We start from the raw sequence: 19488 nt of genomic DNA, 5'->3' as shown, positions 1-19488 counted from the left end.
TTTTAAAACCTAGTTCCTGAATACCATTAACTTACATGCACTAGCTGTTCCTGCGTGTCAAACTCCCGGGAACAGCCTTCCCAGTGGCAGTTTGTCTCGTAGACCACTTCAGGCTCCTGTTTGCTTTCATCTTTGTCCCCTTCCTCTTTTACCAGGGTCATTCCTTCTGGCTGTTCCTGGAGAGAGGAAAAAAACAGGGGTGAGGAGTGGAGAGAGGAAATTCTGAAACTGAGGAGGGAAAAAAGTTAATTCTTTCAGCGTGAAAAGAAAGATGGGGGTGGGTGTGTAGATTGTTTTACTCTCAGTTTACTCTGTTACTCAGTTCTACAAAATACAGAAGCCCAAAACAGGCCTGGTAAGCCAGAAAACATTTGCAGACTATACGCATAAAATACATTTTTCCTCCCCAGAAGTACTCACTACAGGGAATTTCTAATTTAAAAAAAAAAAAAAAATCCCTTTACATTTCAATTCAAAGCAAATCGTAAAGGCTTGGCTTCCCTCTCCCCATATTTAAGCAGCTCTTTATTTGCACGCTTACCTGTTACTATTCAGTGGCATCGCTAGTGAAAAAGGCACTATTCAGTATTGTTGAATTAATTGGAGTTTGACTTCAGTACTACAGTTAGACACAAAACAGATCACCAGTAATCCAAAGCGTGCTTTCATTGCTAATCCAGTGACAATTTTGCCCACAAAAACCTTTCCAAAACCAATTTTGGTGATTTGGTAATTTTCAGGCAACTTGTTAGCCTGTTCTTGCCTGTAATGTGTCCATGGAAGGGGCGAGCAGGAGAAGAGAGTATTTAAGTTTGGCTTTTGACTTTCCACCTTCAGTTCCTCAAGCTGCCTCATTCTCCCCAGCTTTTTATGTGCTCGGGGTAAGGGTTAGACATTAGTGTAAACATTTGGTTCAGATTATGCACTCACGCTCTTTCCATTTCAAACCTGCCGAAGGATTTAGACAGGCCTCTGCTTTGTTTTCATGGATTCACTCACAAGATCAAGGCTCTGATTCCCATCTCCCCCGAGTCACTGTAAATCAGGAGTCGCTCTACTAAAACCAGTGGTACTAACTGGCATAGAAAGTGTAGCAAATGAGACTGGAGCCTGACACTGAGGCCTCAGTGCAGTACAGTGCTAAGACCTGGTAAAAGTCAACGTGGTGTAAATATTCTTGCTGAACAGAAAACACGTCCTCAATAAAGACCTGAATGTCTCTGGTTCGCTTTTCCACGGTGAACAGAGGGTTGAGCACTCTCTGACTGATCAGAGGCGCCTCTCCATCAGCCTCCTTCCTCTCTGCCCTCATTCTGCAACACAGCCCTGTAACCCAGCAGCCCCTCACTGCCCATGTTTAACCCTTGCTGCCGTGAGCCAAGGCCGCCCACGTGTGAACTGGAGGAAGGGCTGTAGGCAGGCAGAAAGCCTGAAAACACGTTACAGGCAAGGTCCATTTTCTCTCTGGCAGTGAGATGAAAGGCTTACGACTGTAACCTGACTGCCATACCTGCACGCTGCCTGCTCCCGGGCTGGGGAGGTCCTCATCGGGCTTTATCTTGGAGCGCTTGTTGTGCATGGGATCTCCAGTGCTGCTCACTGCGGATTCGCTTGTGGGTTTATTCTGCTGCAGGCAGGTTGGTTTTTTTCCCCCAAAAAAAGACAAAATTAGACTGTGATAAATATGTAGCTCCAAACAGAAATATGCAGCATCTGCTCAGCAACTTTATTTGGAGAAGCTACACTGTTAATTATATTGGATATGCAATTACATTGTGCTTCAATTACATAGCATTAACTTGTGGAAGAGCTGCATCACTCAACCTTGTAATGGAGCAGGGAAGGAACAGGAAGGAGGGCATTTGATGTAATTCCTTGCTCCAAACCAATGCTGGTTTTGTCAGGCTGGAGGGGGTAGGAAGAACTCGATTTTCCACAGAAAGATGACTTCAGAAAGGCAATTTTGAAAAATGAAATCAGTGTGCACTGGTTTGAATCAACGTAAGGAAATTTTTTCACACTTGGAGGAAAGGTTTTACACTTAACATCTTGCACACAAGGCTCAGCTCTTTTTACTGTGTTTCCCATTACAGTGGTGGATAGGAAGAAAACTGAACACTAGTGTGAAACCCTCAGCCAAAAAATCCTAGATGAAGTCCTGGATTCTCCCGTCAATAGCAGAACTACTGCTGACATGAACAGGCCAGAATCTTGTTTTTCCCTTGCTGTGCTAGACTGAACACCACTATCTACACCTGCAAATGGATCTTGTAGGAATCCAGAGATCTTTTAGAGATATCTGAACTTGCATGGACCCCACAAAAAATCAATATGCTTCCTACAGCAGTATGTTCTGCTTTTACATTTGTAAAAGCTAGCCAGGAGATAAACAGCTCCTAGACTGATAAATAACCTATCCCAGGTCATCTGGAAACAAACAGCACTAGTTAATAACAGGCAAGCCACAAACTGTGATAAACTCCACATTATGGGCCTGATTCACTGCTGCACATCTCCAGCTTTTGAGAATACAACTTGGTTTACCGAAATGATTAGCTGAAACTCGCTAAGTCCAATTTTGCGCAAATCAGAGAAAAAACCTTCAAGCCTCTGCACTATCTCTGAGTTCCTGTCTTGCTCGCAAATGGAGTTACTTACTTTGATTTACTCACACCTGTGTCAGGATGGCAGAATCTGACCCTGTGTATATTACAGTCAGCCTAATTTGAAGGTGAAGCTGCTCATCTTTAAAATGCTAGTATTTTGATGTGGTTTTCCCCCCTTTTCTTGCTCCCTGCCTGCATTATGTTCCTGAATAAGATCCGGGAGAGACAGTTTGGAATGAGTAGCTGCTGCAGTACACTGAAATATTTATGAGGACAAAAAAACACGGTACCAATCAGGAACCGCGCATACACTCCTGTGATTTAATAATAAAGGGACTGCAAATGCTGTAGCTGCAAGAAAACTGTTATCGAAGGGTCTCCATGACAGTGGTGATTGATTGCCGTAAAGACAATGTAATTTGTTTCATTTTTTCATAAATTAATGGGGTGCAGAGGTTCCTTTTGTTGTCTCTCACCTGTGTGGACTCAGAAGGTCCAGAGCTGACCTGGACAGGGTTCAGGACACTGGGGATGCCAGGGATAGGTCTCTGGGTAGGAAAAGTTGGAGCAGGATGGATGAGTGGAGGGCTGTGTCCAAAGGCTGAACCTAGGGTTTGCTGACGACTTATAATTTGCTGATGCATTTGCTGGAGAGATACCGGTGTAGGAGGGTATGTGAAACTCAGAGCAGGGCTGAATTTGGGAGAAAAAGGAGGGAAGAGGAAGGAAAAAGATGAGGGTCATTACAGGATGGAACCGTACAGACGAAACATTTAAAATATATTTGATATATTTACATTAATTGAAGTCAAGTCCCTCCCTCCCCCTCATGTCTTTCTTCATGCCCCAAAGGATGATAAATCCTGCTTTTAAATCCAGAGTTGGTCTGGATCTACTAGTGAGTGCAAAAATGATACCATAACAAAACATAACATTTTTTCCTAACATTTACCAGGAAATCACAGAAAGCCAACTCAAATAAAATTCAGAAAAACTGAAATAAAAGGCAAGCAGTTCAATAACAGCTATTTATTGCAATAACAAACTTTATATAAAGAAAAAGAATGGGTGCCTACATGCTTTATAGTACTTTTATTGATAATGCAGTTCCCCTATGTTCGCGTGTATGAAGCAGTTCCTTTAATCTTGGCTCATGCTACGCTCTTTCATATGTCTCTAGATCTTATTACAAGAGGAGAGAAAATCAATTGGTTAAATGTGTTCTGAACACCATGCTTGTCATATCACTCATTTGTTTGCAAAGATGGAAAGCTCAGTTCATCCAGAATGTCACCTAAAGAATTGCCATCAGTGCCGTTTGGTTACAGAAACTGATGGATTAACCTTTCCCCTCTGAAATTGGTGATCAATGAGTTTCAATGTAGAAATATTCCAATGGGAAAGCACTTCTCCTTCTTCCAGTTAAACAACATTAAATGTCTATTAAAGCCCATTATGCATGTTAATACCTGTCAACACTTCATTACTTCACCGTATTTCCCAGACTACAGTGACTTTGGAGGAAATTACACTGCCATCTAAGAACCTATTTTGTGGGTAGTGCCAAAGCATTCTTTGTGTCACACTCGAGAAATAAATGGTGTGGAACTAAATCTTCACACACAAGAATATGAGATTCTCCCGTAAACATCTGCCAATAACTTACAATCATACAGGAAAGAAAAAAAAAAAAAAAAGAACAAAAAGTGTATTCATTGTTTGGTTTTTTTTCTCCTTAAAAAAACCCCAAACGACCATAATTCAGAAGAGCCATACAAATTTAAAACATTAGGTCTTAAAGGAGAGGCGTTCAGGCATAATACCTTTTAAAAATCAAGGCTTCTTCTAATATCAAAAGGGTGGATTTAATCCGAATTTACAGCCTGGAGTCTTAATTGCTGTTGCTGTTAAGTGCATTAACTGAAAATACTGTGATACAAAAAGAGCTAAAATCATTTCAACCATTTAAAATAATAATTCTACAGAAATTCTGTGTCCATTAATCTGACTATACATTTTGTCTATTTGACTACAATCCATAAAGAGACAGCTTCAATGTGATTACATTACTATTATTCCTGGTGAGAACTGCATTACAATAGTTTGCCCATTTAGGACAGAATATCATTAAGAATACCCTGGGAGAGTTTTACTGGTCTTTGAGGAACTCTCTTTTCATTTTGCATTGTATTCTTTTTAATAAAGGGAGGCAGAAATGTAGTGAAAACAGTAATTGTTCACAGCAAGAGTTAGGGAGAAATCAGTAATAATATTCAGTTATTGCAGCTCTATAGTCCCTGCTAGTGTTCCTGTAAGCAACCATGAATGATTACAGCACGACTTAGCTAAGGTAGCCACTACGGATGATTGATAGGACATTAATCAAAAGATGCATATCGGGCTCAGAATTTGTTCACAAGCCTTCTTCTAATAGCTGATTTCATGTTCACTGAGCTCTATGCCAGTTTGTTCAATTTATTCTTCAGTGTACAAGCCATTCATCAAAGAACACAATGATTTAACACCCCTTTTCCTTTTTAGTGAACAAACATTACTAAGTGTAACTACTCTGGTCTGTTCATTAAAAAACATACAATTACAATGTCATACATGAGGCTAAAACAATGCCTCCTTACTATACCCTGGCATCTTTTGCTTCTATATATACACTGTGAGCTCCATGTACTTCAAACACCAGACGGCACCATCCTGAAGATGCTATCAAATTCACCAAGATCAACAAATGCAACATACAAAAATTTGGATGAAGTATTTTATTTCTCTGTGAGTGGTTAATGCCTAGGACACCTTCACCCATCAGCTGAATCAGTTTAAAAGAAGAAAATAAGTGGACTGATTTCATTGGGAGCTGCAAGTGCCTAGCACCCTTAGAAATACAGGGTGGTGGTTTGGTTTTTTGTTTTTTGTTTTTCTCCTTTCTAGGTGTTCATGCATGCACAACAATACTTAGCTTTGCAAGTCCAGGTTCAAAACTTTGGCAACATTCTTCAGATCCTACACAGTAAAAAGACAAACTTACGATTCAGCCACAAGACATGACTGACTTAAGACCTCAGCTCTGAGATGTAGATCCTGTCCGTCACTGCTCTGACTACAGTTGCAGGAGCACCTGCATCTAACATTAATTTTTTAACCTATCCAAAGCAAGAGCACGGGATATCCCTCCCAAACAGTGCAGGAGGGGCAGGAGGGAACTGCTGTGATCTGAATATATTTTTATCTCAGTAGGAGGCTGTTAAGGTGCCAGGGACTAGAGACTCAGGAAGCTGGATGCTGAAGGGGAACCTCTGGCCCCAAGTAGGAAACGGACTGTAGAAGCCCCAAGACGTGTACGTACAACTTGCACTTATATTTACTGGAGTTTGGCAATATTCTCCACTCAGTCCCTCCAAAAGATGTGAAAAGACTGCTGCGTCAATAGAGTATTTTTGGTCAAGCATCCCTCCTTCGCATTCTTTACCCCACATAGAGCAACGCAAAAAGCGATGATGCCTCCCCAGTGGCAAAATACCTTTCTAACTGAAGGACAACAGCAGTTCTGCTTTTACAAATACAGAAGCTAGTTACACTGGCCTGCAGTGACACCCCTTACACCAGTACAGTGCAAGTGCTTAAACGTTAAGTAAGTATATTTGCTATTCCCCTCCCTATATAAATAAAAATGGCTTCCATCAAAAGGACAGATTTTTACCTCATAGAGATGTCCTCTTTATCTACAGCTGCTTTAACACCATATGAGCCTCCAGAAGGAGGATGCTAAGCCAGGCATTGCCAACTTTTGTCCAACCTGCAAGCAAGCAAACTTGTAGGGTACAGCAGAGGAGACAGGTATCATCTTAGCTAGTGGCTCTTACTGGAAAACAATGACACCAGCAGCAGGTGCATTAAGACACAGCTGGACAGATGTGCTAAAGAAAGAAGGAATCCTTATTTGTTTTGTATCTTTCTTTTGCCCCGTGCTCAGCAGCAAGGGTTGAGTCTGAGGTACTAGGATTTTCCTATGGAGCCTGGCAACCTGCACTTCATTCCCTCTACCTCCGAACTTCAAACATCTCAGACTGAAATGAAAAGGAGATCACGAGGGAGCAGAGGAATAGCCAGCACAGCTAAGGGGAGTACTCAGAAATGGTGACAAAGGTTCAGCCATCAGGGTGATTTCTTAAACAGCTCAGATAGCTGCCTTCAAATAATTCTCTCTAGCTGTTTCTGGAGAGCTCTTCATAGGCAAAATGACCTGGCTGGGTTTAACATCACCCTCATGCAAGATGCTGTCACAGGGTAGCCTGGACAATTTTTCTGATCTGAAAAGATCAGAAGGATCTAAAGAGAACAGAAGGTGGAAGGTCTTTCTCTGTCTTTCAGAAACCATTCAGGCTGCTTGAAAATAAAAGTTGATGTTGTGGGCCAAAAAGAAGAAAAAGAAATCAAAGCTCGCAATGTTGCTGGCATGGAGTGCTCTGTTGGGAAGGGGAGACCTGGATTCCTGCCCTCCTTCCCAAAGTTCTTAACGTGCTTTGTTCAATAACTCTTGAATACAGGATGTGTGAAGAATCCCTGTAGCCCAGAGCTCCCTCAGACCCCAAGGGATCCCTCTGCCTTGACCGGCAGCCGTATGCCTTTTTGCTGGCCTCACATTGTTTTCTAGCCAGGAGGCCAGCATCAGCAGGAAGGGTGGGCAGTGGCATCACCTGGCCTTGCCTGGCTGATCCAGCCAGGTCTGCTTAGAAATGTGCACCAAGATGGCACTGGTGTCACTCAGTTAACTGTCTAAAATTCATGCCCAGAGGCAGTAAACAAGACCTGAAAGTAATCATTTTGAGAGTCCAGAACTACTAAACCAACAACTAGGTTTTTCAAAAGCGATGAGTGGTTTCAGAGGCCTCAATCTGCGTCATGTTTCTTTTAAGATACCTTAAAGGGGCTGCATGTCAGACAAGGGGTGCTCAACACTTCCAAAATCCGGATGCCAGAAGAATGCAAGATGCCTGTCCCAATCGTTCACATTTTCCAAACCACCAGTCGCTTCCAAAAAATCTTGGATTCACAGAAGTGTACGTGAATTATGAATCTTTTTCTTCCATCTACCTACTGAGAAATGAAAATCTACACCACTGGAGGGAATCTGATTTGTATTTCTGTTACAGACTTTTTTTTTTTTTAAAACAAAGTAGAAAAGGAAAAAAAGAAAAAAGACGAATGCATGTAAGACCACTAATAAACTACATGCAGGTTATCTTTTTAGTTGTTGAGTTTTATGGGGGATAAGGGTTAGAAAAAATGTGCAATACTTCTGCTTAAGCATTCAATAACTCATATACACTGACAGAAAAGCCCATCAGTGATATCATTTATTTTTCCATACTGTGGGCTTCTGTGTCTGTCTGTCAGTCTCTCTCTCTCTCTCTCTTTCTCTTCTCCTTCTCTGTGAAGTCTCAAACTCCCTTCACCGGAGGTAAAGCAGGGCAGTGAACTACATTGCAATTACATGAGCACATCAAATTTTAAGGAACAGACTTCAAGAAGAAAAACAGACATTATAATCAAAACCAAACTTTGTGGCTACTTTGTGGCTGTCCTACTAACAAGGTCATCCAGTTTCTGGTCACAGCTGCAGAATCTACCGCAAAACAGCTGTGAATTCAAGTCAGGAAAAATTCCTTCTTTCCTATACGTTGCATAGGTGTGCCTAAGGAGACAGGCTGACACAAAAATGCCGAGGAGATCCCAATTTTGTGAATACTGTGAGGATAGTTTCGTTACATCACGATAGTTTTCTTTTCTTCACAAAAACTTCAAAGATATCTTCCTTGCATCACAAAACACATGCAGTTCTGTAACACCTGATGCATATAAGTCTACCAAAAGTAACCGAGTGCTTTCCCCTTTCTGGTTCTGCTTTGCAAAGTTTTAGGAAAAGAGCTTTTCAAGTGTGTAAACTGGGGGGCATTCAATAAAAGTCATAGGTGAACAACTTAAAAAGAGATGAAAAAAAGCATTGGTGGACTTCTGGAATAGCTGCCACAGGAGGCAGACATAGCCAGCACGTTCATATGGGACTGCACAAGTCCGAAGACAACAGGTCCATAAAGAAATACTAAAAGGAATAAGCAAGGGCATATGCTTTGGGATTGCTAATCTAATGATTATTGATGTTAGGAGAGCACAGACAGAACGTAAGTCAGAAAGCAAGCGGGTTCATGTGCTTCTTAAATAGCATCTGTTGTTTCCATCATCAGAGATAGACTGTGTGACTAGATAGTATCTAACACCTCTAGTTTGACCCAGTGGGACATTTCTTATGTTTTAAAATCTCTTTTTTTCTTTTCTAAATTTCAAAAGGATATATTTGTTTCTTTGGGATATCTTTATTTATTCATATAGAACCACGTTATGTTTACTGTATTAAAATTTTCTTTCCTATCCTCTATCCTAAATCTTTCCTGCAGCAATTCAAGACCAGCACTTTATTATTCTACCCAGCACTCAACACTCACCTTCCCCTTTGCAGTCTCTTCCTTTTTCTCTTTTGCATATTTGAAATTATTACTATACTCTCTTCCTGTCCAGTCTTCTCATCTTTAACCTGCACAAACTAAGTCAAGTCTATTTTAACTCAGCAGTATAATTTTTCAGGCGCCTAATCATTTTTCCTGCTCTTCCTTGTAGTCCCCCCAATTGTCTAACATCTTTCTTGAAATAAAACGTACAGAACTGGTCACAGTACAGGAACATGTGTCATAGTGAGACACATTGGCTCTGTCTACACCATCAAGCAGGAGAAGGCTTCAGGTCCTTTTGCCTGAAGGGCCTTTGATGTCCAAGCGGTGCACTCACAGCCCAAGCACTCACTCCATGAGGGAGGGTGCACCCTGCACTGCAAGGGGTACACAGGCCCTTCCCAACTTGTGGAAAAGCCTTGGCACTCCCAGATCACTCTGCAGCCTCCATCATTTGTTCTTGCCATCAGCGACTGACACTAGGTAGACCAAATGATCCAAGTCCCTCCAAAAAGGACCCCAGTTCATGAAGGGAAAGGTAATTTGTAGGTGGACTGGCTTAATGTTCAATAAAGCTGATCGTCAGGTACTAGAATAACACCATGTCTGCTTCTCGCTTATGCTCAAGTAGGTACAGATGTCACTACTTTGTCTTACTCTCCCTTAAGAGTTGCATGAAGCCTGTGGGCAAGTGAAACTGAGAAACCAGGGTGCAGAAACCCACTAATAAACGTTGGACGAATACCTGGACTCACTGAATTCAATGGAGTTTTTATCCTTTCCTTACACCAGGACAGGACCTTCAGTTTTTGATTTGGATTTTCAAAGTCCTTATTTATTGTTTAGGAACGTTGCTAAGGAGCAAACAAGCACCTTTCCTGTTTTACAAATGTACCCAGCTACTCTTCAGGAATGCACCCCTAATAACTCTTAAATACTTCTGAAGAGGGACTGACTTCAGCAAGTCCTTAAGTGCTGTCCTAAAACCTGGGCCCTATAGACATTGCAATCTTAACTGAGTTAAGTCATAATACAAGTCATAATTAAGTTAACAGTAATCAAATACTGCTTTTCACATGCTCAGATGCTCTTTTTTATGAGTAATGTAAGAAACGGCTTCATTCATCCCATGGTAAACTGACAAGTAGGAGCCACTATCCAAAACACAGGATGTAAGTAAGGGTGGCTGGGAGTTGAGCCACGGGTGCTGAGGGGGTCTGCATAAGCTGACTTCATACCCAGAAGTTTATGTATGTATTTTGATGGAATTATGTAGGCAGGAACACTGCACAGTCAGATGTGGAAAGCTGTGGACAGTCAGCAGGACAGACTCAGTAGTCTGACCTGAACAAAGACATAGAAGAGAGAAAGCCAATGAGTTCTCCTTGGACAGGACCTGGAGGAGAAGCAGCAGCTAGGAACATCATGTAAGAAACCCGTCTCCTGTTGTTTGAGTTGGCATAAACAGAAATTTGTGTACATTCTTTGTAAACAAACAGGAGTGAATAAAAAGAAGTTTCCCACTCTGTCATCTCTACTTGTCCTCTTGATGGAAACAACCTGCAGGAATGACTGTTGACAAATTGCTCAGGCCACAGGAGCGACAACGCACTCAGCAACCTCGCAGCCCAGAAGAGATTCGTGAAATTCTTACTGCTTCAAGTCTCTTAGGTGCAAAACGAAAACCAAATGGTGTTACAGGAAGGGAGACTTTAAAAATGCACTTCTGTTTGGAGCAGTTTACCCAAACACTTCTGTAACATTTTTAGTAATATGTAACATTTTTAGTAATCCGAAAGAAGAGTTTTGCTTTAAATCCTGTTCTCTTCCCTCTACTTTCTAACTGACAACACTGAGTTTCGAGCAGACAATGAAGACAAGTCATCAGTTGCTTTTATGGCTTGTCACTTAACAATATCAAACTGTGACTACGAAACCAGACATGTGGTGCGATCTTAAAGGCAGGTATGAGACCTGAAATTCTTTGAAATGATTTTTCAAAACTGTCTGGGTTTCAGGAATATCCCTCTGCATTTGTAATGTTGACACGTTTCATTAAAAATCACTAACTTAGAGACAAGTCATCTAACTGCATTTGTAAAAAGACATATCCTGCATCTAATAAAGCATATATTATACTATTTTTTCCAGTTTTCATCAGATAATAGCCATCATTTTACTATTGTATTTAACTCACATACATCGTCTCTTTTTTCACTTTTCTATTACCAGTTTAAAATTAACAGAGTCTGTGGTTTGTACTTTCTCTTCAGCTTACCGTATTATCTATTCTGTTTTATCTGCTAGGCTAGGTGAAATTTTTCTTCATGAATACATTGCCATATGCTGGAGTAAAATGGAATGGTTTCACTGAGAGCAACAGAGCCACACTGATTAACCTGATGTGCTCAGACAGCATTGACAGCTTTGTCCTTCTCACTGGGATGTTCCTGCTCAGGAATCCTTAGTATCCTAACTGGACTTTCTATTAACACTACCTTGCGTAATTCATCTGTGCTTCCTCCGTGCAAGCTCCTGGCACTTCTGGCAAACATCATTTTGAATTAAATTCACAGCTAAGCAGTTTTGGGTTTCTAAAACTGGTATCATTAATTACATGGAAAGTGCTAATTAATACTTGCTTTTAGGGTCTGAAAATGAAGTAATGAAGTGTTAAACTCCAGCACATTTCTTTTAGCTCCAGAACTTTCCTGGAATTAATAATGTGCTGGGTCCAATGACTTTAAACTCTTTGAGTAACACTGAACCAGTCTGGAGCAAGTTGCTTCAAACTGACTTCTAATTACAAGATCTGTGACATACACATTTCCAGGCACACATACATAATCACACTTGTATATATGTGTATCTGTACATGTAAATGCGTATGCAACATGCACCTGCATAGTCTATATTCTTTATGTTGCTTGACTTCTTACATTATACACTTTCTGAAGGCAGAAATCTTGCCATTCGTGTTTATTTGTGGTGAAGAACATCCACCACTTTCTAAAGCAAGATGCAGGTGATCTCCAAAACAATCTCCCTGAATGTCACCACCCCATAATCTATATGAGCTTTCTATAGGAGGCTAGCTGCAAAATTACATTTCAGCAGTACTTGAATTAGACTAGCTGCAACTTTCTGTAATACTGACGAATTTCATTTTTATTCACTTTGTAGCACTTCTCTGCCATTCACACTTTTTGAAAGAGGGTATAAAATGACGCTATTATGGCATGATAGAGCATTATATTTCCTTCTTTAGATTAACCATACACAGTACAAGACCACAGAGAATAAAGCCCTGTGCTGCACATATGTGACATGTCTAGCTATAATAGAACCTGTTTCAGTGGGGTTACACCGGGTCTGAATTTGACTCAGTCTGAACTCAACTTAGCCTTCATTTACAACATATTATATGCAATTAACTAGAGACCTTTTAATGCAAGAAAAGCTTTCACTCAAAGTCAGCTTTGCATCTCACTTAGGCAGATCCCAATAAGAATGATAACAAAACAGCAGAACACCTGTAATACTCACATAATTAACACTTTCTACCCTGTACATCCTATCATAACGAGCTTCTTGCAAAACACTGCCGAATATACGGTGTTCTACCTGTCCTACTCTAAACACGTCCTTTTTAAGATTTATTTCATTAAGCAGCATTTGATTGTGTCCTTTTACACAGATTTAATTACATAAAAATACAATCTTAAAACCTACAGTCTAAAACGGAAATCAAAGGTAAGAATTAAGCAGTTGTTTTTTAGTAAAAGTCAGATACAAATTCTCAGATGGGGTCTTCCATTTTTTAGTGCAATGGTCATCAATCTGGGCATGGAATTGAGCAATGAAAAAAATGAAATCTGCATATATCACAAAATTATTTTGAGCAGCATGGTGAAGAGCCAAGAGGTTATCTTTAGAGCCAAGTATGCTAGATGAATGAGCAATACTGATAGCAAGACGTATATCAATACTGAAGGGCAGTCTGAACTACTCATACACTGATTTTAAATTAGCTGAGCCAAGTTGCAAGAAGCACTTGCTTGTCTCAATGCAGAATTCAATGGAAGAATGAAAATTTGATCAACGTGAGGCTATGGCAAAAACACGTTAAGACAAATGGAATGGGAAACAAAACAGAAAATCATGGGGCATTTGAATTGCTGGTCCTCTTCTGGAATATTATTGCATGTAGTAGAGGGAGACTCTTTCAGACAGTATCGGCAGAAATGACAATGCAAGAACTCTCTGAAGAGCAGAGTGAAAACAACCATTTGCCTCAGAAAGAAGATGAATAAGAGGAGACATAATAAGAATATATAAAATATTGAATAAAGAAGGAAGACTGAGAACATGAGGGCTCCCTGTCTTATAACTATGAGACATTCTGTTAAATTAAAAAACTGGATAATTTAAACCTGATAAAAGGATACTCTCTGCTTTTTTTTTTATACAGTGCATAATTAGACTGTTGGGCTCTCTGCTGGAGATACTTTCACTTTTCTCTGTGATAACCTTACACTTTCCTCTGTGATAACCTTACACTTTTATTTGTGTGTCTTAATTCTGTTTTTATTTTTCTCTGCTTTTCTCTACGTGTTTGCCAAGGGAAACTGGAGAAATTAATACATGGTCACTTGTCTCTAGATATAAAGCAGTTCAGAGAGGAGGGCACCGACTAATTACACAACAAACGCTCTATACAAGGAGCTTATATGAGATGAGGAAATCATTGAGAATCCAATACCTGCTTGCAGAAGCACCGACTCTTGTCTTCCTCACTGGTATTAATCTACTGCTACCTAAGTTCACCCTACAAACCCGGCTATCTTTTTCTAGCACTCTGTGAAAGTATCCCCACCACCATTCCCTGATGCTCAGCTTCAGATCAGCCCAGAGCAAACTGATGTGAGCCAGAACAACCAGGATCTGGCTGTAATTAACCACACTATGTTAATTACTCGTTCCTGTTCTGATGACATCAGGGAAGCAGGGGCAGAGCCTGGCGGAAAAAAAAGTGCTGCTGTGCTTTCTCAGCTTCTTTCAAATCTTAGAGGAGATCCCAAAGGGCTCCCATGCTCACATGAAACTGAATTTTAACACTTTATGAGATGGCTAAGGTGTATTCACAGTTACATCTGCCTAGACCCAAAGAAAGTCTTTTGTAGTAGGTGGAACTACTCCTGATTTAAACACCTCATAGCTGACAGGGAATTTGGCTCATTTTCTGAAAACTGACTTTGTAAATTTGGTATCGCAGCAGTGCTAAGGGACTAGAAAAACACAGAGGTTCTGAATTTCAGATCATATAGAATATGAAGTCCCAGCCTCCTGTGTTTACTAAAACGAGCTAATCTTTTGTAAAGGTTTTGAATCGGTAGTCTTAATATCATGGGAAGTGATTACCTCCTCTGTACTCACTCTAGGCCATGCTGCCTCTCAAAAAGAAGTGCTACTGAAGTTCAAAGTCTAATAATTGTCACAGGTAGCAGATATAACATTAAGTACATCCTGACAAAAGATTAATAGCAGGGGTGCTGCACTGCAGGACTGAGGCAGGTAACCAAATGAGTAAATGTCAAATGAAGGATTATCCTCATTTGATGCTATTTCATATGCCTCCTTTCTGCATAATCTCTCTCAGCTGAGACCTAAACCAGGTGTTTTCAAATGCACAAAGTAGAAGCTCTACCTGGTGTGCTAAAGGAGATCCACTATTAGCTGTCAGCGGGAGCGACATCTTCTTTTCAAGTACTCAGCCAGAAGTCAGGATACAGCATTACACTGCCAGCTGACAATGACAAAGCATGCGCCAAGTCAAGCCCTATCTGGATTGTGCTAAACTATTATTATTTATTATTTGAACTGCAGTAGTACCCATGTCAAGGATCAGAGCCCTTCTGTGCTCGTCTCTGTAAAAAGAGAGCCCAAAATGTGGCTCCTTTCATTTGATTTCATCCTCAACATCCCGCAGCGCTCATATAGAGGATCCTATGCTGAAAAGCTGTATGAAGCGCGGGATGTAATCTTTTAGCCAAAAGATTTACTTTTTTTAACCAATGCAAAGACCACTGAGGTCCTAGAGACGCTTTCTTAACACAAATAGCACCTTTGCAAAAACAGGTTAAACGACCACTGAGCCTGCAAAATCAAACATACCAGAACTAAACCTGCCCGTACCTTCATGTGCTGACTCATCAGCTTTTAGTTATGTGACCACGCACCCTTTTCCCCCCTGCAGGATTCATAACTCGTTCAGTGCACAAGATGCACAATCGTCTTCAGTGAGAGACCCTCTGGTATTTTTCTTGTCCTTGCCCAGAGTATTGCCCATAGGCCTTCCTTCCATTGTATTTAAACCATCAGTGAACAGATAATTACTGATACCCTCCTGAGCTTCTCTACTGTGCTCATCACTGTATAATCTAAGTGCTTCACAAAACATTAATGTTTTCAACCTCCCTCTGAGGTGAAGGGGGAAGGACTCATTTTGCACAGGAACAGGAATCAAAGAAAGATGAAGTTAAGAAGCGCCACTCATTGTGGTTGCCCAATTTCAGACATGGAGACCAGATCTCTCAGGTTAGTTAACGTGACACAGCACAAGAAATGTTCAAACCAGCTGTCAGTAGCTTCAAGCCATGGCTGTGAGCAATTCGGCTCCTCTGCAGAATTAAGAGTGGTAGGCTGGGCCTCTGGAAGGGAAACTCTATGAACCTGGTGGTCACTTCCGACTAGTTCAGTTTGCCCAGCATCAGGCTAGGACCGTGTTGCTAGAGCAGGGTCTGCCCTCCAGGCAGCAGACAACCTGGTAAGAGGCTCCCTCCTCTTTTACAGCTGCCTGGGACAGGTGAGGCGGGGTCCTACGGCTCTGACTGATCCAGGGAGGATATTCAGCCTGTGTGCTGAAGCAAGCAGGGGCCCTGCAAAAAAACACTGTGCAAGCCTGAAATTAAAGATGGTATCAAAGCACAATCACAAGGGGGCAGTACCTTCCTTCACCTTAATGACTGGCTTCTGCATGCTTTATTTTGCAGCTTTTTCTCTCTTCTAGGGAAATCCTATGCTGTGCTATATAAAAGCATTTTGACCCAGCTTCCTTAACCTGGACAGTTCCTGGTCTGACTCCTGTCTCCTCTGAAGACCACTTTCTTCTTCACATTCAAGGAAGGCTGTTACGGCTGGGCAGACAGCTTGGCCTCCACAGGCTTCCTAAGGAGGTACCAGATTAACCAGAACTGCAGCTGCAGAAAAAGGTCCTCCTTCCTCTCTGTGGGCCCTGGACTGGAACATGCTGAATGCTTAGTCTATTTAACATAGGCTAATAGAAACCTCTTAAGGGCTTATCACTTGGCTGAATGCAACAATTTCTCAAGAACAGCAAAGGTCACATCTATACCATCTAGGCAACATGCCTGGCAAATTGTAGCTTCTCAGCAAAGATGTAGCAAGAGGTCTTTTAGTTTGTACAGAAAAGTCTCTTCTTCCCTACCTTCATTCTAAGAAATTAATAACTTTGCTGATGCTTTTTGGAAAATACTCATCATTAGATAGGTAGCTGCCATGACAAAAGCTGCCAAGTGTAAACTATTTGGGCTAAGTTAAAAGTGACTGGAAGCAAGATCTAGAAGTAGCAAGATTGTGTAACGTTAAGTATAGTTAATGCTACCAATGTTGCCTAAAATACAAATCCTTCCCGTCTCACAATTCCATCTAGTGGCCTGCTGAACCGTACCATTTTCTTGCAGCAACTCCTATAAGATTTACCTGCAAGTTTCCGGAAGCTGGGGTTTTACACTAGGAAAAGTTTTTTCTACACTTTGATTACTGTTGTAGGCAGGATATTAAATGGGATGAACCTATGGTTTGATTCAGGACAGCAGTTCATGTGATGAATGCATTATTTACAAGACAGTGAGTTGCAATAAATTAAGTTTTACTCATAGTCTTGTTGCTATTTAGTCTTGGAATTTATGAAAGCAATGAAATGTGGCTTAGGTTTAATACCTTACGTCACTGTTTATATTGGTGCAACTCTTTAATAGACAGGTGGACACGGGAGAAGTTAAAGGGCATCAACAGAGGTGAGCTGCAAAGCTGGAAAAAGAGCTAGCTGCCTCCCTTTCCCTGCTTTCCACTGAGAAGAACGGAGAGGCGCGTTTCCCACTTTTCATGTTGAACAGGCATCTCTTATCAAAAAGAAAAAAAAAGATTAATTCAAAATGGTGTGAAATTTTGGATTATGCATGCCTGGAAAGCGCTTCAAGCTTCGGTCAACACAGTCTCAGTCACACAAGCCTTGCTTTCTTCAGCGACATCAGTTCACAAGACTCACTATTCTACTCCTTAGCATCCTTACTCAGTCTCTGCCCATAACTCACTCCAGTTCCACAACCGTCTTCAACAAAACTATTCATCTGACTCCAGCTTTGCAGGGATGGCCCTTAGGTTTGTGATTCTATGTGTCAAAAACATATACCAACCATTTCCAGCCGTGGAGGAAGAGTAAAAGGAGAGAAGACTTACTCCACTGTGGAGACTACGCCAGCTTTCATTTGCTTTACCAAAGTTACAAGCAATGGAAAAGGAGGTTAGTAATTGAAGTGCCATCCCATCTTAACGACAGTGGGGATAGTACACCTCCACATAGTACATCTATTTAACAGATGTGGTCCAAAACTGCTGCCAGGTATTGACATAAATCATATTCCACATTATGGAGCTTCGTAATTGGGCCCGTGGTTACACAGACTGCAGAGTTGTATTGCAGAGCTATGATATCATACCTGTGAAATACTATACAGCTATTCAAGCTGTATCAGAGCTATGAAGCACAACTATTGAAAAGAGGTGCTTAAAAAAACCCAGCAGCACTTATGTTAATACCAAATATTTACAGTGCTGTCACTTTCAAAGTTCGGCAGGCTCAGGGTTTCTAACACACCAGTGGCATGCCCCATTTTCTCCAGAAGTGCAAATCCCCATAGCCAGTTTTTGAAGTTGCAAGTGTGTCATTTTTGCTGGAGAGGCATGTCTGAGCCTTGCCAAAACGGGTCTTTTAGATCTCAAGAAATTGCTGTGGGGACTTGCTCCTTTGCTTCATTGCAAATTGAAGGTGGAGGCTGCTTTTAAGCCAGGGACCAGCAGCACTCTTTGTTTGAGTGCCATAAATGCAAAACCAATATTTTCTGAGACTTTGGAGAGATGGGGGAATTTTTTTTGGAATACTAAAGGAGCTTTTCTCAGTTTACATATAGCAATGTCACAAATACAAGAATGTTCTGCAGTTGCATCTCCATTTTTTCTGCTACTTCTCCTCATTTTCTTCCACTCCTTTTTTTTGACATTCTTGCTTTTGTTCCCTCTCCCTGTGCCCTGTTTGCTTCCCTTTCCTGTACAACTTCTGCCCACCTCTCCCCTTGCCACTCTGCTCTTCTGTCTCCAGAACAACTGTTTTCTTGCACACGCAAGTGAAGCGGCCAAATGAAAAATCACAGCATTTCTGATGATACTGGATGATAACAGTACTTCCTTGATAGGGGAAAAAAGATAATTTAACCACAGAAAGTCTAATCTTTCAATATATGAACTAAAATAGGAAAAAAACTTGGAGATTAATACCAAGAAGTTCTAGCCAAATATTTTAATTGAACAGTACCATGCATCTGTGCTTTACTCTCTGATGATTGTAATGTACGAACATTTCACTGTCTGTTACATCTATGGCCAGAAGAACCCAAGTGACTTAAGTCACAAACCTATCCTAGAGCCTCTTCTCTGAAAACAGGTTCCTGAGCGCACACACACACACTGTTACTGCTGGTCAGGTACAGCATTATCTGCACTGGAAAATAATAAGCCAGAGAAAGAAGAAAAGTATTTTGTACTTTAAAGTAAGCTCCAGTGAACATACACTGCAGAAACTGCAAAATAAACATATTCACAAAACAAAACAGTTACTTAAAGATGTAAGTATACATTCGCATTTGCATGTGTGTGTATGACACAGAAAATGAGAATATACAATATAGGTAGAAAATGCTATTCTTACCTTATTGCACTTGCAGATAAGTGACCATAAGAACCACTGGCTGAGGAACTGCTACGAGAATTATTGAGAATTGTGACCAAGGAATTCGGAGATGTCCGTATCATGGTCTGAAGGTCAAAGCTGTGATCAGATAGGGGGGATATGGACAACGTACGCTTTCGGCTTGGTCTAGCTGACAATCTCGGACTCGGAAACCTGGCGCCTGTTATGTAAACACAAATAATTATCCACCAGGGTACTTAATGGCATTTATTTTTTATCAGTGATGGGTAGAGGAAGTTGCAAGACACCAACACGC

At 41.0% G+C, this 19488-nt stretch overlaps 1 protein-coding gene across 4 annotated transcripts in view; it reads right to left on the bottom strand.

Annotated features, from left to right (window-relative positions):
• GLI3 (GLI family zinc finger 3) overlaps nucleotides 1–19488 on the bottom strand; it is a 211004-nt gene that overhangs the window by 37009 nt on the left and 154507 nt on the right. For 2 of the 4 annotated variants that reach the window (XM_087766885.1, XM_087766909.1), the window contains 4 exons: nucleotides 19191–19392; nucleotides 3083–3299; nucleotides 1511–1627; nucleotides 36–176 (listed from right to left, as the gene is read on the bottom strand). In XM_087766885.1, coding sequence (XP_087623011.1) covers nucleotides 36–176; nucleotides 1511–1627; nucleotides 3083–3299; nucleotides 19191–19392 — 677 coding nt within the window. The remainder of the gene's footprint in view (nucleotides 1–35; nucleotides 177–1510; nucleotides 1628–3082; nucleotides 3300–19190; nucleotides 19393–19488) is intronic. The other 2 variants (XM_087766894.1, XM_087766901.1) reach the window with 2 other exon arrangements.

This window comes from Nipponia nippon, unplaced genomic scaffold (genome assembly GCF_047370975.1).
Source record: "Nipponia nippon isolate SJK-2023a ecotype South Korea unplaced genomic scaffold, ASM4737097v1 scaffold_1, whole genome shotgun sequence".
Lineage (NCBI taxonomy): Eukaryota > Metazoa > Chordata > Aves > Pelecaniformes > Threskiornithidae > Nipponia > Nipponia nippon.
Note: the sequence above shows the minus strand (reverse complement) of the source record. Positions and strands in the feature narration are given on the sequence as shown.